Source organism: Oncorhynchus gorbuscha, unplaced genomic scaffold, assembly GCF_021184085.1.
Source record: "Oncorhynchus gorbuscha isolate QuinsamMale2020 ecotype Even-year unplaced genomic scaffold, OgorEven_v1.0 Un_scaffold_723, whole genome shotgun sequence".
In the NCBI taxonomy this organism is placed as follows: domain Eukaryota; kingdom Metazoa; phylum Chordata; class Actinopteri; order Salmoniformes; family Salmonidae; genus Oncorhynchus; species Oncorhynchus gorbuscha.
In genome coordinates, this window is record NW_025745530.1 from 122,501 (window position 1) to 148,985 (window position 26,485).

The window sequence follows — 26,485 nt, forward strand, 5'->3', positions numbered from 1 at the left end:
TTGACCGCCGATGTTCAGTTCACCTTTAGCTGAATTTCGACCAATCGTGTAAACAGGCCCCATATAACACATGCATATTAAAGCCAGATTTATATGAATCAACAGTCGCTTATTATAAATATATATATAATTTTGAACCGTGTAGGCTACTGTATTTTCCCACCACTGCAATGGGGTAGCAATATTTAGGCGCAACAAGCACGAACCGTTCCTCCCCCCTCCTCCCGCTCCTACCTTTGTCAGCCCGCCGGTGCCATGTTGCCATGGCTCCCTCGCTCCGTGCCTGTACTCAGCTCGCGCAACCGTCGAGCGAGAAACACAACGTTGTGATGAATCAGCAAGCATGTCTTCCGCTATTGCTGTTACTACCATGGACTGTCTGTGGCTGCCGCGCGAAATAAACAGGGAAAACCCGTTTAGAAATAATAGTTCCCTAAATACGAAATACGGGGAAATGACTTGACACAAATAAAAGGAGAGGTGGAGGCTAGACGTTTAAAACTGTAACCTCCGTGCCCCCTGACACACATAAAAGGAGAGGTGGAGGCTAGACGTTTAAAACTGTAACCTCCGTGCCCCCTGACACACAAAAAAAACAAATGTCATAAAATTTGCGATGCGTTTGTCTCTTTCACTTTTGACACGCACATGCCTTCTTGTCAATATTAAACTAAGACACATACAATTAAAGACATCACGATAGCTAGAAAGTGACGTCGAGTTTACACTATCATCATTATGCAACGTCAACAACTCCCTGAAAACAGCTGTTATGAATCTTACCTCTGAAATAGCAACAGACAGACACACGCTGACCGCGCTCGCGGCTGTTGCGTCCCTATCCAGTGCGGCCCGTTTTCCGCTCCGCTCCGCTTGCTTCCGTTTCAGCACTCGAAAACTCGGACAGTTCTTCTGCTGTGAATATCTCCAGCCACCTAACATATAATCACGTTTTCTAGACAGTTCCAACTCGGCTACACATCCCGAATACACGATATATCTTCCTCTTCCTTATCTAGCTAGCCTACTCTATGTAAACCGATTAACGATGCCTGATTTCTGAAAACCAGGGGGATTCCCAGTCCCCCGTAACTCTCGATATGATCAATCTATCTCGCAATGAAGTTATCAAAAATATTCCCAACCGCCACACATGTTGTTCTCTCTGCACTGTGGTGCGATGCTATAGCTTAGCCTACGTTTGACAAGCAAGCCCTTTCTTTGTCTACTTTAGCTATGAAAGCCCCCACTCAGTCTGGTTGGCATGGCTTGTGCATGTAGCCTATGGCTGGCAGGCAGGCTGGCTAACCACCTAATCGTGATGAATCAGCAGCACACAGCAGGCAGGGAGGGAGAGAGAGAGAACGGCACAGCACAGTGAGGCTAGCCCTTTAAAACGGCGTGTCTAGCGCTCCAACGGCATGATGGCGCTGCGCCCGTAGTCAGCAGCACACACACCCGGGCGGGCGCGACGCAGGGAAGAGTAGAGCAGAGCGCGTGCCCACTCAGCAAAACACGAGCTTCGGTTGAGTGGCAACACACTCTCGCACCACTACTGAATAACGTTATATTTCGGTGTTTTTAAAATAATATGAGGAGTGCTAGGCTCGAGTAAGCTGACACACACACGCAATGACTCTCTCACACACTGAATCAGTGACAAAGAGCGTGGACTCACCAAAACTGAACAATTATTGTCCATTTATTAACGATCTATGCAACTTGTAAAAACATTTTTTAAGGACTGTAGACAAGGTCCTTCTGTACTTTAGATTATTGAGATACACCCTCTATGTACAGAGAACAAACTTCACAGTCGGCTACAGGTAGATGCCGTTCTACAGTACGTTCCACAGAGGACCTGCGATTTTCCCTCCTCCCTTGTACTTGTTTGATGAATTAAGGTCAGTAATTAGTAAAGAACTCCCCTCGCCTGGTTGTCCAGGTCTTAACTGAAAGGACAAAACAAAACCTGAAGACATTAGGCCCTGCAGTTCCAGAGGGAGGTGTTTCTCCCAGGGTCCTTGAGCTTTGGGGGCACTATGGTGTTGAACGCTAAACTGTAGTCAATGAACAGCATTCTGACAGAGGTGTGAGAATCCTTCCTCCTGAAAACCCACTGCACACTAGGCCTCCATGGAATGAGTTTGACACCCCTGGTCTAAACTACTGTATCTTTCTCTCCTTGTCGTCTTTCATCTGCAGTGTACAGAACAAAACTTGTCGAGAAAAGAGGAGACAAGAGGGGGAGGAGGAGAGTAGGGAGAGAGGTGAGAGGGAGAGGGGGAGGAGGAGAGTAGGGAGAGAGGTGAGAGGGAGAGGGGGAGGAGGAGAGTAGGGAGAGAGGTGAGAGGGAGAGAGGAGAGGGGGAGGAGGAGAGTAGGGAGAGAGGAGAGGGGGAGGAGGAGAGTAGGGAGAGAGGTGAGAGGGAGAGAGGAGAGGGGGAGGAGGAGAGTAGGGAGAGGTGAGAGGGAGAGGGGGAGGAGGAGAGTAGGGAGAGAGGTGAGAGGGAGAGAGGAGAGGGGAGGAGGAGAGTAGGGAGAGGTGAGAGGGAGAGGGGAGGAGGAGAGTAGGGAGAGAGGTGAGAGGGAGAGAGGAGAGGGGGAGGAGGAGAGTAGGGAGAGGTGAGAGGGAGAGGGGGAGGAGGAGAGTAGGGAGAGAGGTGAGAGGGAGAGAGGAGAGGGGGAGGAGGAGAGTAGGGAGAGAGGTGAGAGGGAGAGAGGAGAGGGGGAGGAGGAGAGTAGGGAGAGAGGTGAGAGGGAGAGAGGAGAGGGGGAGGAGGAGAGTAGGGAGAGAGGTGAGAGGGAGAGAGGAGAGGGGGAGGAGGAGAGTAGGGAGAGAGGAGGGAGAGAGAGAAGGAGGGAGAGAGGAGAGGGGGAGAAGAGAGGGAGAAAGAGGAGAGGGAGAGAAGGAGAGGGGAGAGGAGAGAGAGATGAAAGGGGGAGGAGAGAGGGGGAGAGTAGAAGGAGAGAGAGGGAGAGGAAAGTGAGAGAGAAGGAGAGGGGGAGAGGAGAGAGAGAGGAGGGAGAGAGAAGGAGAGAGGGGGAGATGATGCCACATTAGATGACTACCCATAATAGCTAGATCTGTACTTAAACTATAGATCTGTCTACATCTGTACATAAACTATAGATCTGTCTAGATCTGTACATAAACTATAGATCTGTCTAGATCTGTACATAAACTATAGATCTGTCTAGATCTGTACATAAACTATAGATCTGTCTCGTTTAGGACTAGGTCCAGTTGAAAGACGCCTAAAATAACCATTTGAAGGAATTTGTCCCAAAATGGCACCCTATTCCATTTATAGTGCACTACTTTTAGCTACAACCCTATGGTCCCTGGTCAAAAGTAGTGCACTATATAGGGAATAGGGTTCCATTTGGAACACAGACAATGTCAGAACCACAAAGAGAAGCCCAGAGTGCTGACTCACATCCTCCTGTTCTCCCGCTCTCTTTCAATCTCCTGTTCCATCAGCTGCATCTAGAGAAACAATATCATCTCTGAGATCAATGTTCTCACACACACACACACACACACACACACACACACACACACACACACACACACACACACACACACACACACACACACACACACACACACACACACACACACACACACACACACACACGTCAGAGGTGAGCCTGTCTGGTCTGTCTTGATGGATTAACAATTTTATGAGATCTGGCTATAGGTCTGAATGAGGTATGGCTATAGGTCTGAATGAGATCTGGCTATAGGTCTGAATGAGATCTGGCTATAGGTCTGAATGAGGTATGGCTATAGGTCTGAATGAGGTATGGCTATAGGTCTGAATGAGGTATGGCTATAGGTCTGAATGAGGTATGGTTATAGGTCTGAATGAGGTATGGCTATAGGTCTGAATGAGGTATGGCTATAGGTCTGAATGAGGTCTGGCTATAGGTCTGAATGAGGTATGGTTATAGGTCTGAATGAGGTATGGCTATAGGTCTGAATGAGGTATGGTTATAGGTCTGAAATGAGGTATGGTTATAGGTCTGAATGAGGTATGGTTATAGGTCTGAATGAGGTATGGTTATAGGTCTGAATGAGGTCTGGCTATAGGTCTGAATGAGGTATGGTTATAGGTCTGAATGAGATCTGGCTATAGGTCTGAATGAGGTATGGCTATAGGTCTGAATGAGGTATGGCTATAGGTCTGAATGAGGTATGGTTATAGGTCTGAATGAGAGGTATGGTTATAGGTCTGAATGAGATCTGGCTATAGGTCTGAATGAGGTATTATAGGTCTGAATGGTGGCTATAGGTCTGAATGAGGTATGGCTATAGGTCTGAATGAGGTATGGCTATAGGTCTGAATGAGGTATGGCTATAGGTCTGAATGAGGTATGGCTATAGGTCTGAATGAGGTATGGCTATAGGTCTGAATGAGGTATGGCTATAGGTCTGAATGAGGTATGGCTATAGGTCTGAATGAGGTATGGCTATAGGTCTGAATGAGGTATGGCTATAGGTCTGAATGAGGTATGGCTATAGGTCTGAATGAGGTATGGCTATAGGTCTGAATGAGGTATGGCTATAGGTCTGAATGAGGTATGGCTATAGGTCTGAATGAGGTATGGCTATAGGTCTGAATGAGGTATGGCTATAGGTCTGAATGAGATCTGGCTATAGGTCTGAATGAGGTATGGCTATAGGTCTGAATGAGGTATGGCTATAGGTCTGAATGAGGTATGGCTATAGGTCTGAATGAGGTATGGCTATAGGTCTGAATGAGGTATGGCTATAGGTCTGAATGAATGGAGGTCTGAATGAGGTATCATCCTGTAAATCCATTCCAACCTGTTCCTGGAGAGATACCCTCCTGGAGGTTCACTCCGACCCCTGTTCCTGGAGAGCTACCCTCTTGTAGGTTTTTGCTCCAACCGTAATCTGAAGCGCACCTGATTCTAATAATTAGCTGGTTGATCAGCTGCATCAGGTTAGTTATAACAGGGGTCTGAGTGAAAACCTCCAGGAGGGTCTCTCTCCAGGAACAGGGTCTGAAGAGTATGGAACACCTCCAGGAGGGTATTCTCCAGGAACAGGGGTCTGGAGTCTGAAAACCTCCTGAGGGTATCTCTCCAGGAACAGAGTCTGAATGAACCTCCAGCTGATCAGGTCTAGGTCTCCAGGAACAGGGTCATGAGTGAACCTCCAGGAGGGTATCTCTCCAGGAACAGGGTCAGAGTGAACCTCCAGGAGGGTCTCTCTCCAGGAACAGGGTCGGAGTGCATCAGGTTAGTTATAACAGGGGTCTGAGTGAAAACCTCCAGTAACGGGGGTCGGAGGAAAACGGAGGAAACCTCCAGGAGGGTCTCTCTCCAGGAACAGGGTCAGAGTGAACCTCCAGGAGGGTCTCTCTCCAGGAACAGGGTCGGAGTGAACCTCCAGGAGGGTCTCTCTCCAGGAACAGGGTCGGAGAAAACCTCCAGGAGGGTCTCTCTCCAGGAACAGGGAAGAGAACCTCCAGGAGGGTTCTCTCCAGGAACAGGGGTCGGAGTGAACCTCCAGGAGGGTATCTCTCCAGGAACAGGGTCGGAGAGTCCCGGCCTAGGACAAGTCAAAAAGACTGGTGCATTCCTCCTGTTCAAAGGCCTTTGGAATCACACACACACACACACACTGTGTGGGAGGATTAACCGCTATTGAACTCTCCCGACGACACTGTGTGTAGGTGTGTGTGTTATTGAGAGTCAAATGGAAGCCTCTTGAGGAGCAGGACTTATCTCAGCCACAGCGGAGAATAACCTTTCAGAATAAAAGAGGGATTAGTGAACCACTTCAGCGTCTCCAGTACTAACCCTTCCTCCTGAAAACCCACCACACACAAACAGAGGCCGCGTCCCAGATAGCACCCTATTCATTTTATAGTGTATTACCGTTGACCAGGGCTCTGGTCCAAATCAGTCAACTATATAGGGAGTAGGGTGGAATTAGGGACGCAGACAGAGACTCTGGGGCCGGGAGCGTGGAGTGGGACGCGGGAGACAGTTTTAATCAAGGCCTTTATTTATTTTTTACACACACACTTTAATCAAAGGCCACTTTTAACCGTAATCTAGGTAATCCTGTCGGCTGCAAGCGGTTAGTATTATTCCGCTGTGATTGGGGAACATTTATCTCCACAGCCACTTGTCTCCACGGTTTTCCTGCATATTGTCATTACCTTCTACACCTGCTGCCTCGTAAAGCATGTCGTCTATTCAAACTGCACACTTTACAATGGACACGCCGTGGAGGACAACTCTCACACAACATGGTCTTCTGCAGTCATATTTCAGAGGCAAACAAACAATTGGCCTGTGTCCTGTAATATTGAAGGCAATATAAAAGTTATTGTGGAAGTAAATGAACTTGGATGACTTTCTTTTAGTTTGACTTTAAAGTTTAGAGTATAAAAGGAGAGAAAAAAGACAGGAAATGAACCATGATTTGAATTGCAGGAGGGCTGGGGGTCACCCCGTCACGGATACTAAGACCAGGGCGTGACACCCCCATAACAATTTAAATAGCAATGTGCCACCAAAAAGTAGATGTTGACGTTGGGTAACCCCAGGAGCCAGTCTGCATGCTCATTGGCACCCACATTTCCTAGTGCACTACTTTTGACCACAGCCCTATGGGTCCTAGTCAGAAGTGTTGCACTATATAGGGAATAGAATGCCACATCCAGCCTGACCTGAACCTCTCCTGGACCTGACATGTCACCCACCTCCTTCAGATTGCCGACAGGGTTCTAAAACCGGCGGCTCATTTCCTCCCTCACCAACCAATCAGAATCCGTATCTATGGCAGCGAGGGAAAAACTGTCTGCATCCTGACTCCCAAATGCCACCACATTCCCTGTATAGTAGACAACACTGGACCAGGACCCTCAGAGCACTATGTAGGGAACAGGGTGCCATTTGGTACACAGCCACTCCACAAATGTCTATTTGTATCCGTGGGGGCACTGGGGTTGAAACTTCACCCAGTCTGTCCCCCGTTGAGTATGTGACGATGACGGGCCATGACATCTGTAGAACTGTACTTGTCAAGGCAACGGGGGGGATGACGACGACATCATCATACTGTACTGTGACTTCCTTTGTGTCTCCAGATGCTGAGTTGAAACAACTAAACAGCTAGAGTTGGGCTGCATCCCAATACTCTATGGTATGTAGCTTCCTCGACTTGCCTCCTTTCACTAACATATGCTAACTCAATATACAATATAGGACAGAGCCTTTGGTAATTGACCATACACATTTTCCTAATCAGTATCAAACCATACAAATGAATAGTTCCATGGTAAAGTGACTGACGACGGAGATAAAGTAAATATACTGGAAGGTTAAATCCCACGTTCCCTTTCAGAGACATAATAACATGGTAGCATCTTCTTCACTGAAGGATGAGTCTTCCTCACTTAACAGATAGACTGAATATGTCTGCAGATGATCAGATTTTACATCACATTGCTGTGGTTACTGAGATGAACACGTCTCCAGGTCTGGTTTAGTTCTGGTAATCTATGCAGATTACTAGTGGCTAGTGTTCACTTGTCTGGTGGCTAGTGTTCATTTTTTGTCCTGATGGTGACCGCAACATACAGACAATAGAATATGTAAAAAACAAAAACAATTGTTGTTCAGTCCAATAACACTGTAGGCAAAGAATAATGCCAAGAATAATGCCAAGAAAATCACAACAAGCAAAATAAAAGGGTTTTCATGGCGTGATCTGGCTTCATATAAAATACATTGTAACTGTCTGTATAGTACACTTGGTGTAAATCCCAAATGGCAGCCTATTTCCTTTATAGTGCACTATATTTGACCCCTATTGGGGAGGGGGAGAACAGGGTGTAATTTGGGACACTTCCTTAGAAATGGCTTGCCTAGGTACCCAAACGCCTTGCTCCCATGAAAACGCTAGACCACTAGCATTAATTCTCCACAATGAGTCTGGATCTGAGTATCCAGCCCCTGACGGTTTTCCAGAACAAAGGTTCCGATTGGTCCCAGAAACCAATGGGTTGGGCCAGAACCAAAGCACACGTGAGTAAAGAGGCATTTAAAAAAAAAAATGTGTCATTGGCTTTGATGCTCTGATTGGTTCGAGATGATCCAATTGCTGAGGACTTTTGTACAACATCCCTCATTATGACATCACCACAAACAACTTCAACGTGTGCAGTGTACAGAGCAGTGTACAGAGCAGTGTACAGAGCAGTGTACAGAGCAGTGTACAGAGCAGTGTACAGAGCAGTGAACAGAGCAGTGTACAGAGCAGTGTACAGAGCAGTGTACAGAGCAGTGAACAGAGCAGTGTACAGAGCAGTGTACAGAGCAGTGAACAGAGCAGTGAACAGAGCAGTGTACAGAGCAGTGTACAGAGCAGTGTACAGAGCAGTGAACAGAGCAGTGTACAGAGCAGTGTACAGAGCAGTGTACAGAGCAGTGTACAGAGCAGTGTACAGAGCAGTGTACAGAGCAGTGTACAGAGCAGTGTACAGAGCAGTGAACAGAGCAGTGTACAGAGCAGTGAACAGAGCAGTGTACAGAGCAGTGAACAGAGTCAGTTTGAGTCATCAGGCAAAAAAAGCCATCACTGAAGCCATCTGTTTCCTGCTTCGGCTGCAGGGGCAACATTAAAAAGAAAACGCTCAGAAGGAAACGCATTGCAAAGAACAGATTCTATGCATTCCTGTCATGCAGAATAAGGAATCATGTCAGCTCTATGCATTGCATTTCTATCTGAAATATTCACTGATGTTTTGGCCCATTGGGTCGTTATCACCGCGGAGACACACATCCTCAGACAGACTGAAGACAAGGTAGACAGGCGGCATGTTGTACATGCATTTCTGTTCACGTGTGCGTACACGGACTCCCTGTCAGACAAGGCTATGGGTCTGTGCAAGCTGCATTTCCAAATGTTGTGAGAGAGTGTGTGTGTCCATCTATCGCTGTTCTTCTTGACAGATCCAGGGGGGGTTTCTCCTGAGGCTGAGTCCTGGTGTTATAGGTGGTGTGTGTGTGTGTGTCCATCTATCGCTGTTCTTCTTGACAGATCCAGGGGGGGGTTTCTCCTGAGGCTGAGTCCTGGTGTTATAGGTGGTGTGTGTGTGTCTCCATCTCAGTTGTTCTTCTTGACAGGTCCTGGGGGGTTTCTCCTGAGGCTGAGTCCTGGCTTGCCGTTGACCCCTGACCCCTGGCTGACCCCAGGCTGCTGCAGGACCTTGTCCAGGGTGGTCTTCTTAATGGCTGCCGGGGAGATGCGCTCCTGGTCCGCTAGGAACTGCAGCTCCCTGAGGAGGAGGGGAGGAGGTAAGTCAGCATGTCTGTGTGTGTCTGGTTTCAGGTGTGTGTGTGTGTCCCCTCACCGTGTCCTGATACAAGAAGCCTCCACGGCGTTGATGAGCAGACTGCGGAATCCACCACTCTCCATCACGTGCAGGGCGTGGATGGTGGCTCCCCCAGGGAACACACGTTGTCCTTCAGCTGGCCAGGGTGCAGCTCAGAGTCCAACAACATCTTAGCTGCTCCCTGTGGGTGAAGGAGGAGAGACAGACAGAGGGAGGGAGTCACCATCAGTCAACCACAAAACCAGCAAGAGCATCATATTGACTCCGTTTAGATTTTAGAATTAAAATGAGAGCTGGGGGGGGGGGGGACAAAAACAGTTCAAAGGTCATCCTTATTTACAATCTGGGGTTAGCCCTGGACTAAGCGAGTGTTCACACATTGTAAAGTGGGATAGCATCCACCTTAGCACAAGCTAGCTGCCCTGCTCCAGAGTAGCGTTAGCTCAGACAGCGCACACTAGCCCCAGAAACACCGTGCATAAATTGCCAGTGAGTGTGAATCCGGGTCAAGAACATCGTCTAGAATGTTCACTGTCCAATCACAATCCCTTAATGTACATGTAAAGAAACGCATCACAAGCATGTTACATTGAGGACTATTCCATCTGAGGACAAAACACTTTCATCCGGGCAAAAACATTGGTTGCTATGCCTAACAGAAATGGTTGCTATGTAGCAGGCTGGCTAACGTCTTCTTACTCAGCCAACTAAATAAAGCTAAAAACTCTACAGCTGGAAGGGCAGCAAACTCTCCATTTTCGTTTATTTCATAGATTTAATATTGACATTTACTGTAATTGGATATATCCATGATAATATTATTATTGTTGCATGATTTCGCCGGGATCAGAAAAGTTGCCGTCTCGTTCGTGCACAGCATCGTCTTTACAGGGGTGAGATGTAATTTCATAAGTGAAAAATGATTTGAGGTCAGGCAGAGACAGCAAGGTTTATACAAACTAGTACTGTTGGAAATCAAATGCTAGTCTAGAATTAATGTGAAATAATGTGTTAATAAACGTCGTATTGCTCATAACATTGGACGTGTGTCAGATGTGTTGGTTGCATGGTGTTTGTCCATTTAGTTCAGGCCTGAGGAATACAAGTGACTCCGTAGCCCAAGACTAAAACTTAGTCCAGAGTTAGCAAATGCTTGAGTGAACACAGGTTAATTAAGCTACCCCAGGACCAATCTAGCCTGGGGCTAAGAACAATGCAGTGTGACAATGTTTTAAATGTGTTTTATACAGGCAACAAAGTGAAATTCCAACGCTAAAAAATGTCATGTTGAATTCAGAGAAACGGTCCTCCATTCTACTACTGTTACTCTGGTCTGTCTGGTGTAACGATGGGCTGTAATGATATGTGACAGCGTGACGACGCGCGACAGCGTGACGATGGGCTGTAATGATGTGTGACAGTGTAATGATGTGTGACAGTGTAATGATGTGTGACAGTGTAATGATGTGTGACAGTGTAATGATGTGTGACAGTGTAATGACGTGTGACAGTGTAATGACGTGTGACGTGTGACAGTGTAACGACGTGTGACAGTGTAACGACGTGTGACAGTGTAACGACGTGTGACAGTGTAACGACGTGTGACAGTGTAACGACGTGTGACAGTGTAACGACGTGTGACAGTGTAACGACGAGTGACAGTGTGACGACGTGTGACAGTGTGACGACGTGTGACAGTGTGACGACGTGTGACAGTGTGACGACGTGTGACAGTGTGACGACGTGTGACAGTGTGACGACGTGTGACAGTGTGACGACGTGTGACAGTGTGACGACGTGTGACAGTGTGACGACGTGTGACAGTGTGACGACGTGTGACAGTGTGACGACGTGTGACAGTGTGACGACGTGTGACAGTGTGACGACGTGTGACAGTGTGACGACGTGTGACAGTGTAACGACGTGTGACAGTGTAATGACGTGTGACAGTGTAATGACGTGTGACAGTGTAATGACGTGTGACAGTGTAATGACGTGTGACAGTGTAATGACGTGTGACAGTGTAATGACGTGTGACAGTGTAATGACGTGTGACAGTGTAATGACGTGTGACAGTGTAATGACGTGTGACAGTGTAATGACGTGTGACAGTGTAATGACGTGTGACAGTGTAATGACGTGTGACAGTGTAATGACGTGTGACAGTGTAATGACGTGTGACAGTGTAATGACGTGTGACAGTGTAATGACGTGTGACAGTGTAATGACGTGTGACAGTGTAATGACGTGTGACAGTGTAGTGATGTGTGACAGTGTAATGACGTGTGACAGTGTAGTGATGTGTGACAGTGTAATGACGTGTGACAGTGTAATGACGTGTGACAGTGTAATGACGTGTGACAGTGTAATGACGTGTGACAGTGTGATGCTATGTTACAGTGTGATACTATGATGTTACTGACCAGTAGTGCCTGAGCTCCCAGTCTGACCGCTAGTCTCCTGGGTAGACCCATCTTCACCCCTCCATCGGCGAGGGCATCCAGAGCTGTGAACGCCTGTCATCACACACACAACCACTTCTTTATTTAGGCCAGAAATCACTCACTGAGGTAAATACATTGTGAGTGGGTTCTTAGCAGTGTGTAATGTGTATGGAGGAAGGTGGCCAGGCCCCTCTACCCCTCTATGATAGGTCAGTGACTCACGTAGGCATGGCCAGGCCCCTCTACCCCTCTATGATAGGTCAGTGACTCACGTAGGCATGGCCAGGCCCCTCTACCCCTCTATGATAGGTCAGTGACTCACGTAGGCATGGCCAGGCCCCTCTACCCCTCTATGATAGGTCAGTGACTCACGTAGGCATGGCCAGGCCCCTCTACCCCTCTATGATAGGTCAGTGACTCACGTAGGCATGGCCAGGCCCCTCTACCCCTCTATGATAGGTCAGTGACTCACGTAGGCATGGCCAGGCCCCTCTACCCCTCTATGATAGGTCAGTGACTCACGTAGGCATGGCCAGGCCCCTCTACCCCTCTATGATAGGTCAGTGACTCACGTAGGCATGGCCAGGCCCCTCTATGATAAGTCAGTGACTCACGTAGGCATGGCCAGGCCCCTCTACCCCTCTATGATAGGTCAGTGACTCACGTAGGCATGGCCAGGCCCCTCTACCCCTCTATGATAGGTCTGTGACTCACGTAGGCATGGCCAGGCCCCTCTATGATAGGTCAGTGACTCACATGGCCAGGCCCCTCTACCCCTCTATGATAGGTCAGTGACTCACGTAGACATGGCCAGGCCCCTCTATGATAGGTCAGTGACTCACATGGCCAGGCCCCTCTACCCCTCTATGATAGGTCAGTGACTCACATAGGCATGGCCAGGCCCCTCTATGATAGGTCAGTGACTCACGTAGGCATGGCCAGGCCCCTCTATGATAGGTCAGTGACTCACGTAGGCATGGCCAGGCCCCTCTATGATAGGTCAGTGACTCACGTAGGCATGGCCAGGCCCCTCTATGATAGGTCAGTGACTCACGTAGGCATGGCCAGGCCCCTCTACCCCTCTATGATAGGTCAGTGACTCACGTAGGCATGGCCAGGCCCCTCTACCCCTCTATGATAGGTCAGTGACTCACGTAGGCATGGCCAGGCCCCTCTACCCCTCTATGATAGGTCAGTGACTCACGTAGGCATGGCCAGGCCCCTCTATGATAGGTCAGTGACTCACATGGCCAGGCCCCTCTACCCCTCTATGATAGGTCAGTGACTCACGTAGGCATGGCCAGGCCCCTCTACCCCTCTATGATAGGTCAGTGACTCACGTAGGCATGGCCAGGCCCCTCTATGATAGGTCAGTGACTCACGTAGGCATGGCCAGGCCCCTCTATGATAGGTCAGTGACTCACGTAGGCATGGCCAGGCCCCTCTACCCCTCTATGATAGGTCAGTGACTCACGTAGGCATGGCCAGGCCCCTCTACCCCTCTATGATAGGTCAGTGACTCACGTAGGCATGGCCAGGCCCCTCTACCCCTCTATGATAGGTCAGTGACTCACGTAGGCATGGCCAGGCCCCTCTACCCCTCTATGATAGGTCAGTGACTCACGTAGGCATGGCCAGGCCCCTCTACCCCTCTATGATAGGTCAGTGACTCACGTAGGCATGGCCAGGCCCCTCTATGATAGGTCAGTGACTCACGTAGGCATGGCCAGGCCCCTCTACCCCTCTATGATAGGTCTGTGACTCACGTAGGCATGGCCAGGCCCCTCTATGATAGGTCAGTGACTCACATGGCCAGGCCCCTCTATGATAGGTCAGTGACTCACGTAGGCATGGCCAGGCCCCTCTACCCCTCTATGATAGGTCAGTGACTCACGTAGGCATGGCCAGGCCCCTCTACCCCTCTATGATAGGTCAGTGACTCACGTAGGCATGGCCAGGCCCCTCTATGATAGGTCAGTGACTCACGTAGGCATGGCCAGGCCCCTCTACCCCTCTATGATAGGTCAGTGACTCACGTAGACATGGCCAGGCCCCTCTACCCCTCTATGATAGGTCAGTGACTCACATAGGCATGGCCAGGCCCCTCTATGATAGGTCAGTGACTCACGTAGGCATGGCCAGGCCCCTCTATGATAGGTCAGTGACTCACGTAGGCATGGCCAGGCCCCTCTATGATAGGTCAGTGACTCACGTAGGCATGGCCAGGCCCCTCTATGATAGGTCAGTGACTCACGTAGGCATGGCCAGGCCCCTCTATGATAGGTCAGTGACTCACGTAGGCATGGCCAGGCCCCTCTACCCCTCTATGATAGGTCAGTGACTCACGTAGGCATGGCCAGGCCCCTCTACCCCTCTATGATAGGTCAGTGACTCACGTAGGCATGGCCAGGCCCCTCTATGATAGGTCAGTGACTCACATGGCCAGGCCCCTCTACCCCTCTATGATAGGTCAGTGACTCACGTAGGCATGGCCAGGCCCCTCTACCCCTCTATGATAGGTCAGTGACTCACGTAGGCATGGCCAGGCCCCTCTACCCCATGGCCTATGATAGGTCAGTGACTCACGTAGGCATGGCCAGGCCCCTCTACCCCTCTATGATAGGTCAGTGACTCACGTAGGCATGGCCAGGCCCCTCTATGATAGGTCAGTGACTCACGTAGGCATGGCCAGGCCCCTCTACCCCTCTATGATAGGTCAGTGACTCACGTAGGCATGGCCAGGCCCCTCTACCCCTCTATGATAGGTCAGTGACTCACGTAGGCATGGCCAGGCCCCTCTGGCCAGGCCCCCCCTCTATGATAGGTCAGTGACTCACGTAGGCATGGCCAGGCCCCTCTATGATAGGTCAGTGACTCACATGGCCAGGCCCCTCTACCCCTCTATGATAGGTCAGTGACTCACGTAGGCATGGCCAGGCCCCTCTACCCCTCTATGATAGGTCAGTGACTCACGTAGGCATGGCCAGGCCCCTCTATGATAGGTCAGTGACTCACGTAGGCATGGCCAGGCCCCTCTATGATAGGTCAGTGACTCACGTAGGCATGGCCAGGCCCCTCTACCCCTCTATGATAGGTCAGTGACTCACGTAGGCATGGCCAGGCCCCTCTATGATAGGTCAGTGACTCACGTAGGCATGGCCAGGCCCCTCTACCCCTCTATGATAGGTCAGTGACTCACGTAGGCATGGCCAGGCCCCTCTATGATAGGTCAGTGACTCACGTAGGCATGGCCAGGCCCCTCTATGATAGGTCAGTGACTCACGTAGGCATGGCCAGGCCCCTCTATGATAGGTCAGTGACTCACGTAGGCATGGCCAGGCCCCTCTATGATAGGTCAGTGACTCACGTAGGCATGGCCAGGCCCCTCTATGATAGGTCAGTGACTCACGTAGGCATGGCCAGGCTATGATAGGTCAGTGACTCCGTAGGCATGGCCAGGCCCCTCTATGATAGGTCAGTGACTCACGTAGGCATGGCCAGGCCCCTCTATGATAGGTCAGTGACTCACGTAGGCATGGCCAGGCCCCCTATGATAGGTCAGTGACTCACTCCATGGCCAGGCCCCTCTACCCCTCTATGATAGGTCAGTGACTCACGTAGGCATGGCCAGGCCCCTCTACCCCTCTATGATAGGTCAGTGACTCACGTAGGCATGGCCAGGCCCCTCTATGATAGGTCAGTGACTATGATAGGTCAGTGACTCACGTAGGCATGGCCAGGCCCCTCTATGATAGGTCAGTGACTCACATGGCCAGGCCCCCTACCCCTCTATGATAGGTCAGTGACTCACGTAGGCATGGCCAGGCCCCTCTACCCCTCTATGATAGGTCAGTGACTCACGTAGGCATGGCCAGGCCCCTCTACCCCTCTATGATAGGTCAGTGACTCACGTAGGCATGGCCAGGCCCCTCTACCCCTCTATGATAGGTCAGTGACTCACGTAGGCATGGCCAGGCCCCTCTACCCCTCTATGATAGGTCAGTGACTCACGTAGGCATGGCCAGGCCCCTCTACCCCTCTATGATAGGTCAGTGACTCACGTAGGCATGGCCAGGCCCCTCTACCCCTCTATGATAGGTCAGTGACTCACGTAGGCATGGCCAGGCCCCTCTATGATAGGTCAGTGACTCACGTAGGCATGGCCAGGCCCCTCTATGATAGGTCAGTGACTCACGTAGGCATGGCCAGGCCCCTCTACCCCTCTATGATAGGTCAGTGACTCACGTAGGCATGGCCAGGCCCCTCTACCCCTCTATGATAGGTCAGTGACTCACGTAGGCATGGCCAGGCCCCTCTACCCCTCTATGATAGGTCAGTGACTCACGTAGGCATGGCCAGGCCCCTCTACCCCTCTATGATAGGTCAGTGACTCACGTAGGCATGGCCAGGCCCCTCTACCCCTCTATGATAGGTCAGTGACTCACGTAGGCATGGCCAGGCCCCTCTACCCCTCTATGATAGGTCAGTGACTCACGTAGGCATGGCCTATGATAGGTCAGTGACTCATGGCCAGGCCCCTCTATGATAGGTCAGTGACTCACGTAGGCATGGCCAGGCCCCTCTACCCCTCTATGATAGGTCAGTGACTCACGTAGGCATGGCCAGGCCCCTCTACCCCTCTATGATAGGTCAGTGACTCACGTAGGCATGGCCAGGCCCCTCTACCCCTCTATGATAGGTCAGTGACTCACGTAGGCATGGCCAGGCCCCTCTACCCCTCTATGATAGGTCAGTGACTCACGTAGGCATGGCCAGGCCCCTCTACCCCTCTATGATAGGTCAGTGACTCACGTAGGCATGGCCAGGCCCCTCTATGATAGGTCAGTGACTCACATGGCCAGGCCCCTCTACCCCTCTATGATAGGTCAGTGACTCACGTAGGCATGGCCAGGCCCCTCTACCCCTCTATGATAGGTCAGTGACTCACGTAGGCATGGCCAGGCCCCTCTATGATAGGTCAGTGACTCACGTAGGCATGGCCAGGCCCCTCTATGATAGGTCAGTGACTCACGTAGGCATGGCCAGGCCCCTCTACCCCTCTATGATAGGTCAGTGACTCACGTAGGCATGGCCAGGCCCCTCTACCCCTCTATGATAGGTCTGTGACTCACGTAGGCATGGCCAGGCCCCTCTATGATAGGTCAGTGACTCACATGGCCAGGCCCCTCTACCCCTCTATGATAGGTCAGTGACTCACGTAGGCATGGCCAGGCCCCTCTACCCCTCTATGATAGGTCAGTGACTCACGTAGGCATGGCCAGGCCCCTCTACCCCTCTATGATAGGTCAGTGACTCACGTAGGCATGGCCAGGCCCCTCTACCCCTCTATGATAGGTCAGTGACTCACGTAGGCATGGCCAGGCCCCTCTACCCCTCTATGATAGGTCAGTGACTCACGTAGGCATGGCCAGGCCCCTCTACCCCTCTATGATAGGTCAGTGACTCACATAGGCATGGCCAGGCCCCTCTATGATAGGTCAGTGACTCACGTAGGCATGGCCAGGCCCCTCTATGATAGGTCAGTGACTCACGTAGGCATGGCCAGGCCCCTCTATGATAGGTCAGTGACTCACGTAGGCATGGCCAGGCCCCTCTATGATAGGTCAGTGACTCACGTAGGCATGGCCAGGCCCCTCTATGATAGGTCAGTGACTCACGTAGGCATGGCCAGGCCCCTCTATGATAGGTCAGTGACTCACATAGGCATGGCCAGGCCCCTCTACCCCTCTATGATAGGTCAGTGACTCACGTAGGCATGGCCAGGCCCCTCTACCCCTCTATGATAGGTCAGTGACTCACGTAGGCATGGCCAGGCCCCTCTACCCCTCTATGATAGGTCAGTGACTCACGTAGGCATGGCCAGGCCCCTCTACCCCTCTATGATAGGTCAGTGACTCACGTAGGCATGGCCAGGCCCCTCTACCCCTCTATGATAGGTCAGTGACTCACGTAGGCATGGCCAGGCCCCTCTACCCCTCTATGATAGGTCAGTGACTCACGTAGGCATGGCCAGGCCCCTCTACCCCTCTATGATAGATCAGTGACTCACGTAGACATGGCCAGGCCCCTCTACCCCTCTATGATAGGTCAGTGACTCACGTAGGCATGGCCAGGCCCCTCTACCCCTCTATGATAGGTCAGTGACTCACGTAGGCATGGCCAGGCCCCTCTATGATAGGTCAGTGACTCACGTAGGCACGGCCAGGCCCCTCTATGATAGGTCAGTGACTCACGTAGGCACGGCCAGGCCCCTCTATGATAGGTCAGTGACTCACATGGCCAGGCCCCTCTACCCCTCCATGATAGATCAGTGACTCACGTAGGCATGGCCAGGCCCCTCTACCCCTCTGTGATAGGTCAGTGACTCACGTAGGCGGGGCCGCTGCCACTGAGGCCGGTGACTGCATCGATAAGGTCCTCCTCCACCTCTGTACAGAACCCAACACTGGCCATCAGCTGTTCCAACAACTTACCATCCTCCACCTGGGGGGGGGATGGGGAAAGCGAGAACGGTATTAAGATAAGAGATGGAGATTTTACCCTTATTTCACTGTAGAATTTTTTTTCCCCCCAACGGAAACAGGTTCACCCGGTTTTCTTCTGTTTGGTGCCTAGTGAATGTGTGCCTAGAATGAATGAATGTACCTCAGAATGTGCCTAGTGAATGCGTACCTCAGAATGTGCCTAGCGAGTGCGTACCTCAGAATGTGCCTAGCGTGTGCGTACCTCAGAATGTGCCTAGCGTGTGCGTACCTCAGAATGTGCCTAGCGTGTGCGTACCTCAGAGTGTGCGTACCTCAGAGTGTGCGTGTGCGTACCTCAGAGTGTGCGTACCTCAGAGTGTGCGTACCTCAGAGTGTGCGTACCTCAGAGTGTGCGTACCTCAGAGTGTGCGTGTGCGTACCTCAGAGTGTGCGTGTGCGTACCTCAGAGTGTGCGTGTGCGTACCTCAGAGTGTGCGTGTGCGTACCTCAGAGTGTGCGTGTGCGTACCTCAGAATGTGCGTGTGCGTACCTCAGAATGTGCGTGTGCGTACCTCAGAATGTGCGTGTGCGTACCTCAGAATGTGCGTGTGCGTACCTCAGAATGTGCGTGTGCGTACCTCAGAATGTGCGTGTGCGTACCTCAGAATGTGCGTGTGCGTACCTCAGAATGTGCGTGTGCGTACCTCAGAATGTGCGTGTGCGTACCTCAGAATGTGCCTAGTGAATGTGTGTGTGTGTGTGTACCTCAGCATGTGTTCCTGTAGCGTAGACTGTAGCTCCCTCTCTCACCACGACGGGGGTGTTGGTCATACACCTCATCACCTTGGGGAACGGACGGTACTGAAGCAGCTTCTGGGGGGAGAAAAGGGGAGAGAGAGAGAGATGGGTGAGTGAAGGGGAGAGAGAGAGAGATGGGTGAGTGAAGGGGAGAGAGAGAGAGATGGGTGAGTGAAGGGGAGAGAGATGGGTGAGTGAAGGGGAGAGAGATGGGTGAGTGAAGGGGAGAGAGATGGGTGAGTGAAGGGGAGAGAGATGGGTGAGTGAAGGGGAGAGAGATGGGTGAGTGAAGGGGAGAGAGATGGGTGAGTGAAGGGGAGAGAGATGGGTGAGTGAAGGGGAGAGAGGTAAAGAGAGAAACACTTGTAAGATTTGTCAAGATCAATTATTTGACAAGAGAACATGTGTGAGTGGATGGATGGGGGGAGGTCAGACTGAGGATGATAATATTGGTTAGAGGTGTTACCGGAGGGAGCCTCCTGCTACATGCAGGAGGTACCGGAGGGAGCCTCATACTACACGGAGGAGGTACCGGAGGGAGCCTCATACTACACACAGGTGGTACCGGAGGGAGCCTCATACTACACACAGGTGGTACCAGAGGGAGCCTCCTACTAAACGGAGGTGGTACCAGAGGGAGCCTCCTACTACACGGAGGAGGTCCCGGAGGGAGCCTCCTACTAAACGGAGGAGGTACAGGAAGGAGACATCTAAATGGAGGACACGGAGGGAGCCTCCTACTAAACGGAGGTGGTACAGGAAGGAGACATCTAAATGGAGGAGGTACCGGAGGGAGCCTCCTACTAAACGGAGGAGGTACCGGAGGGAGCCTCCTACTAAACGGAGGAGGTACCGGAGGGAGCCTCCTACTACACGGAGGAGGTACCGGAGGGAGCCTCCTACTACACGGAGGAGGTACCGGAGGGAGCCTCCTACTACACGGAGGAGGTACAGGAAGGAGACATCTAAATGGAGGACACGGAGGGAGCCTCCTACTAAACGGAGGTGGTACAGGAAGGAGACATCTAAATGGAGGAGGTACCGGAGGGAGCCTCCTACTAAACGGAGGAGGTCCCGGAGGGAGCCTCCTACTACACGGAGGAGGTACCGGAGGGAGCCTCCTACTACACGGAGGAGGTACAGGAAGGAGACATCTAAATGGAGGACACGGAGGGAGCCTCCTACTAAACGGAGGTGGTACAGGAAGGAGACATCTAAATGGAGGAGGTACCGGAGGGAGCCTCCTACTACACGGAGGAGGTCCCGGAGGGAGCCTCCTACTACACGGAGGAGGTCCCGGAGGGAGCCTCCTACTACACGGAGGAGGTCCCGGAGGGAGCCTCCTACTACACGGAGGAGGTCCCGGAGGGAGCCTCCTACTACACGGAGGAGGTCCCGGAGGGAGCCTCCTACTACACGGAGGAGGTCCCGGAGGGAGCCTCCTACTACACGGAGGTGGTACCGGAGGGAGCCTCCTACTACACGGAGGAGGTACCGGAGGGAGCCTCCTACTACACGGAGGTGGTACCGGAGGGAGCCTCCTACTACACGGAGGTGGTACCGGAGGGAGCCTCCTACTACACGGAGGTGGTACCGGAGGGAGCCTCCTACTACACGGAGGTGGTACCGGAGGGAGCCTCCTACTACACGGAGGTGGTACCGGAGGGAGCCTCCTACTACACGGAGGTGGTACCGGAGGGAGCCTCCTACTACACGGAGGTGGTACCGGAGGGAGCCTCCTACTACACGGAGGAGGTACCGGAGGGAGCCTCCTACTAAACGGAGGAGGTCCCGGAGGGAGCCTCCTACTAAACGGAGGAGGTCCCGGAGGGAGCCTCCTACTAAACAGAGGAGGTCCCGGAGGGAGCCTCCTACTAAACGGAGGCGGTACAGGAAAAAGACATCTAAATGGAGGAGGTACAGGAAGGAGACATCTAAATGGAGGACACGGAGGGAGCCTCCTACTACACGGAGGTGGTACCGGAGGAGCCTCTAAATGGAGGTGGTACCGGAGGGAGCCTCCTACTACACGGAGGTGGTACCGGAGGGAGCCTCCTACTACACGGAGGTGGTACCGGAGGGAGCCTCCTACTACACGGAGGTGGTACCGGAGGGAGCCTCCTACTACACGGAGGTGGTACCGGAGGGAGCCTCCTACTACACGGAGGTGGTACCGGAGGGAGCCTCCTACTACACGGAGGTGGTACCGGAGGGAGCCTCCTACTACACGGAGGTGGTACCGGAGGGAGCCTCCTACTACACGGAGGTGGTACCGGAGGGAGCCTCCTACTACACGGAGGTGGTACCGGAGGGAGCCTCCTACTACACGGAGGTGGTACCGGAGGGAGCCTCCTACTACACGGAGGTGGTACCGGAGGGAGCCTCCTACTACACGGAGGTGGTACCGGAGGGAGCCTCCTACTAAACGGAGGAGGTACCGGAAGGAGACATCTAAATGGAGGAGACAGGGCCCTGTTATGTAAATACCAACAAAAGGTGACAAGGACAGTGTCATAAAAGGAGATTATCGGAGGAATTCTTGGGTCCTGGCATCACTGGTGTTTAAAAGAGACACCTGGTCCATTGACCGTTCTTTAGGTTCTTCAATATTGGGCCAGTTACCGAATGGTTGCTAGTTCAAATCCAAGAGCCAATGAGAATAATATTAACAACAACAACAACTCTGTCCATGTGCCCTTGAGCAAGGCACTTAATCCTAATTTTCTTCATGGGCGCAGTACTACTATGGCTGACCCTGTAAAACAAAACATTTCACTATACCCATGTGACCATAAAACATTGCATTATGTTTTCCTCTGACATGGAGGACAGAACTAAATAGGCACTACCTCACAAGACTATTTTTCAATTGATCCATGGACTCTACCAGACCGGTCCAGGACAGGTTCTGCCCTTCTCTATAGAGCTGATGGTGACTCCACCAGACCGGTCCAGGACAGGTTTTGCCCTTCTCTATAGAGCTGATGGTGACTCCACCAGACCGGTCCAGGACAGGTTCTGACCTTCTCTATAGAGCTGATGGTGATTCCACCAGACCGGTCCAGGACAGGTTCTGCCCTTCTCTATAGAGCTGATGGTGATTCCACCAGACCGGTCCAGGACAGGTTCCGCCCTTCTCTATAGAGCTGATGGTGACTCCACCAGACCGGTCCAGGACAGGTTATGCCCTTCTCTATGGAGCTGATGATGACTCTACCAGACCGGTCCAGGACAGGTTCTGACCTTCTCTATAGAGCTGATGGTGACTCTACCAGACCGGTCCAGGACAGGTTCCGCCCTTCTCTATAGAGCTGATGGTGACTCCACCAGACCGGTCCAGGACAGGTTCTGACCTTCTCTATAGAGCTGATGGTGACTCCACCAGACCGGTCCAGGACAGGTTCTGACCTTCTCTGTGTGTCCATGCAAGTGTGTGTTTTCTGACCTTCTCTATAGAACTGATGGTGACTCCTGCAGCACAGGACACTATAAGGTGTCTGTCCTCTATGTCTGGTCCAATCTCATCCAGCACAAAGGGGATGATGTGGGGTTTGACTGCCAGGAACAGGACATCGCTCTTGTTCACCACCTCCTTGTTACTGGTGGTGAGGATAGCACCCATTTTCTAGAGGAGGAGGGAGAGACAGAAAGACAGGAAGACAGAGGGAGAAACAGGTTAAGAATGAATATGCAAGGCCTTCTAGGATGTGTACACACACAATGCAGAGCCCTCATACAAACGTTGAAGCATTACCTACCTATACACTCAGACACAGACAGACACCCTCAAGGCCACGTAAACACCCCCACAGGCCACGCAAACACACCTCCCCCCACCAGGCCACGCAAACACCCCCTCCAGGCCACGCAAACACCCCCTCCAGGCCACGCAAACAGGCCACCCCTCCAGGCCACGCAAACACCCCCTCCAGGCCACGCAAACACCCCCTCCAGGCCACGCAAACACCCCCTCCAGGCCACGCAAACACCCCCTCCAGGCCACGCAAACACCCCCACCCCCTCCAGGGGCATGCAAACACCCCCTCCAGGCCATGCAAACACCCCCACCCCTCCAGGGCCACGCAAACACATCAGCTGACCACCTGTTACGCGAGTGCAGGGTAAAAAGGACCTTGTGGCCATGGTAAGTTGCTAGCTAGCTTTAAACTTAACTTATGAAAAAACAGTCAATCACTAGTTAAATAAAGGTAAAAAAAAAAAAAAAAAAAAAAAAAAAAAATAACTAGGCAAGTTTTGTTCAGGGGCAGAACGACAGAACAGCTCGGGAATTCATTCTTGCAACCTTTCGGTTACTAGTCCAAAGCTCTAACCACTAGGCTACCCGCCTCTAACCGCTAGGCTACCTGCCGCCCCAGGTAGCCTAGCCTTGATGATATTACTACGTTAACTAGCTTGTCCTGTGTTGCATATAATCAATGTGGTGCCTGTTAAATTTATCGTCAGATCACAGTCTACTTCAACTTTACCAAACGGGTGACGATTTAACAAAAGAGCATTCGCAAACCAACCACAATCGTTGCACGAACGTACCTAACCATAAACATCAATGCCTTTCTTAAAATCAATACACAGAAGAATATTTTTTAAAACCTGCATATTTAGTTAAAATAAATGCATTTTAGCAGGCAATATTAACTAGGGAAATTGTGTCACTTCTCTTGCGTTCAGTGCAAGCAGAGTCAGGGTATATGCAGCAGTTTGGGCCGCCTGGCTCGTTGCAAAACAGAATTTTACACAATTATGACACAACATTGAAGGTTGCTGTTACATTGCACAATATTTAGACTTATGGATGCCACCCGTTAGATAAAATACAGAATGGTTCCGTATTTGACCATATTAATGATCAAAGGCTGTGTGTTCATTAGAATTAAGTCCATGATTTGATATTTGATAGAGCAGTCTGACTGAGCGGTGGTAGGCAGCAGCAGGCTCGTAAGCATTCATTCAAACAGCACTTTACTGCGTTTGCCAGCAGCTCTTAGCAATGCTTGATGCACAGCGCTGTTTATGACTTCAAGCCTATTCATTCCTGAGATGAGACTGGCAATACTAAAGTGCCTATTAGAACATCCAATAGTCAAAGGTATATGAAATACAAATGGTAGAGAGAAACAGTTGACGCGTCATAATTCCTATAATAAATACAACCTAAAACTTCTTAACTGGGAATATTGAACCACCAGGTTTCATATGTTCTCATGTTCTGAGCAAGGAGCTTAAACGTTGGCTTTTTTTTACATTGGCACATATTGCACTTTTACTTTCTTCTCCGACACTGTTTTTGCATTATTTAAACCATATTGAACATGTTTCATTATTTATTTGAGACTAAATATAGTTTATTTATGTATTATATTAAGCTAAAATAAAAGGGTTCATTCAGTATTGTTGTAATTGTCATTATTACAAACACACACATAAAATATATATTTTTGATTTAAATCGGCAGGTTAATCGGTATCGGCTTTTTTTGGCGGGCCAATAAATCGGTATCGGCGTTGAAAAATCATAATTGGTTGACCTCTAATCCACACCTTCCAGGCCACGTAAACACATCCACACCTTCCAGGCAAGGCAATTTAAACACACATACACAACACACACTTCCACAGGCCTGTCCCTCTCTCGCACACAAACAGAACAAACACACATCCCTGCCTCTTACCCTCAGGCCAGCAACAGTAGGCAGATCAGTATCTGGAGAACTGGCTATGATTCTCTGAGTAGCTATTACACCTGGGGGAGAGAGAGAGAGACAGAGGATGGGCACAGAAAGGATTAAAGAGAGAGGTGAGGTCAGGGCACAACACAGATTTGCATCACTGGAACTGCAACTGATAACAGCTACTGTTTGTTGACATTTCAGGGCCCAGTCTTGTGTACACGAGCAGTCAGAGTGACCTGCCCTGGCCAGACAGATTTTAGAAAATGGGTCACGGCCTGTTGGTCATCATAACCGGTTGGTGGTTTCTTACCCGCAGATGTGAACCCTTTCACCAGCGCGTGAGCCAGCTGGCCGGCTCCGATGAATCCTACACTCATCTTTCCGGTGAAGTGGCTTGTCCTGCAAAGCCCAGATCTTACAGTCAGCACAAAAACATTAAAGTCAGCACAATAACTTTAGCTAAACAGTTACACGCACAAAAAGCTTACCGCTCTCAAGTTATGTGCACAAATTTCTTTACATCCCTGTTAGTGAGCATTTCTCCTTTGCCAAGATAATCCATCCACCTGACAGGTGTGGCATATCAAGAAGCTGATTAAACCGCATGATCATTACACAGGTGCACCTTGTGCCGGGGACAACAAAAGGCCACTCTTAAGACTGTGCAGTTTTGCCACAGATCTCAAGTTGAGAGAGTGTGCAATAGGCATACTGAATAAAGGAATGTCCACCAGAGCTGTTGCCAGATCATTTAATGTTTATTTCTCTACCATAAGCTGCCTCCGTCATTTTAGAGAATTTGGCAGTATGTCCAACCAGCCTCACAACCGCAGACTACGTGTATGGAGTCATGTGTGCGAGCGGTTTTCTGAGGTCAACGTTGTATACAGAGTGCCCCATGGTGGCGGTGTGGTTATAGTATGGGCCCGGAATAAACTATGGACAAAAAAACACAATTGCATTTTATCGATGGCAATTTGAATGCACCGAAATAACGTGACGAGATCCTGAGGCCCATTTCTCTTAAGGTATCAGTGACCAACAGACGCATATCTGCATTCCCATTCATCTGAAATACATAGATTCGGGCCTAATTAATTTATTCCAATTGACTGATTTCCTCAGATGAACTGTAAAATTGTTGTATGTTGCGTTTATATTTTTGTTCAGTATACTTCCGTTGGGAATATTTAGCATAACATTTAGTTAGGTAGGTTAACAGTAGGCAGCTTGCATGATCTCGTTTGAGGTTCAAGACATCAATCAGTACATTGTAATGCATAACTAGCCAGCTACAACCAGATAATTGTACACTTACTGTAGCTGTTTCGCAATCTGTATTCGTTCTTGCAGGAGCAAATATAACTAACAGGGCTTGTAACATTAGCAATGGCTATTTACAGTAACTTAGTGGTGCAGTAACGTTATTATTTTGGTCTTTGATGCTTTCCCACTAGCTAGCTTGTCTGACTGGGCAATAAATGAATTAATGAACAACAGAACATACATTGATAAAATTGTTCTTTGCAAAATAGCTACTCTTACCTTCTGTACGATTTTCAACCCCTTTGGCCGTTGGACAGACACACCGGTGCAGTTACCGTTATTTCACCGGTTTTGGAATGAAACAAAACACCACTTCGTTGTCAACGTGGCTTCCAATCTCTATGTGTTCCGGGTAGCCGTC

At 50.6% G+C, this 26,485-nt stretch overlaps 1 protein-coding gene and 1 pseudogene across 1 annotated transcript in view; both read right to left on the minus strand.

Moving 5' to 3' along the window:
* The window catches only part of LOC124019165 (transcription factor MafG-like), a 22,732-nt gene extending 21,675 nt beyond the window's left edge, over positions 1-1,057 (minus strand). Inside the window, exon 1 of the mRNA XM_046334556.1 lies at positions 784-1,057. Coding sequence (XP_046190512.1) covers positions 784-942 — 159 coding nt within the window. The 5' untranslated portion in view covers positions 943-1,057. The remainder of the gene's footprint in view (positions 1-783) is intronic.
* Positions 1,058-8,469: 7,412 nt separating this feature from the next.
* Positions 8,470-26,476, minus strand: LOC124019156 (annotated as a pseudogene).
* Positions 26,477-26,485: the final 9 nt, after the last annotated feature.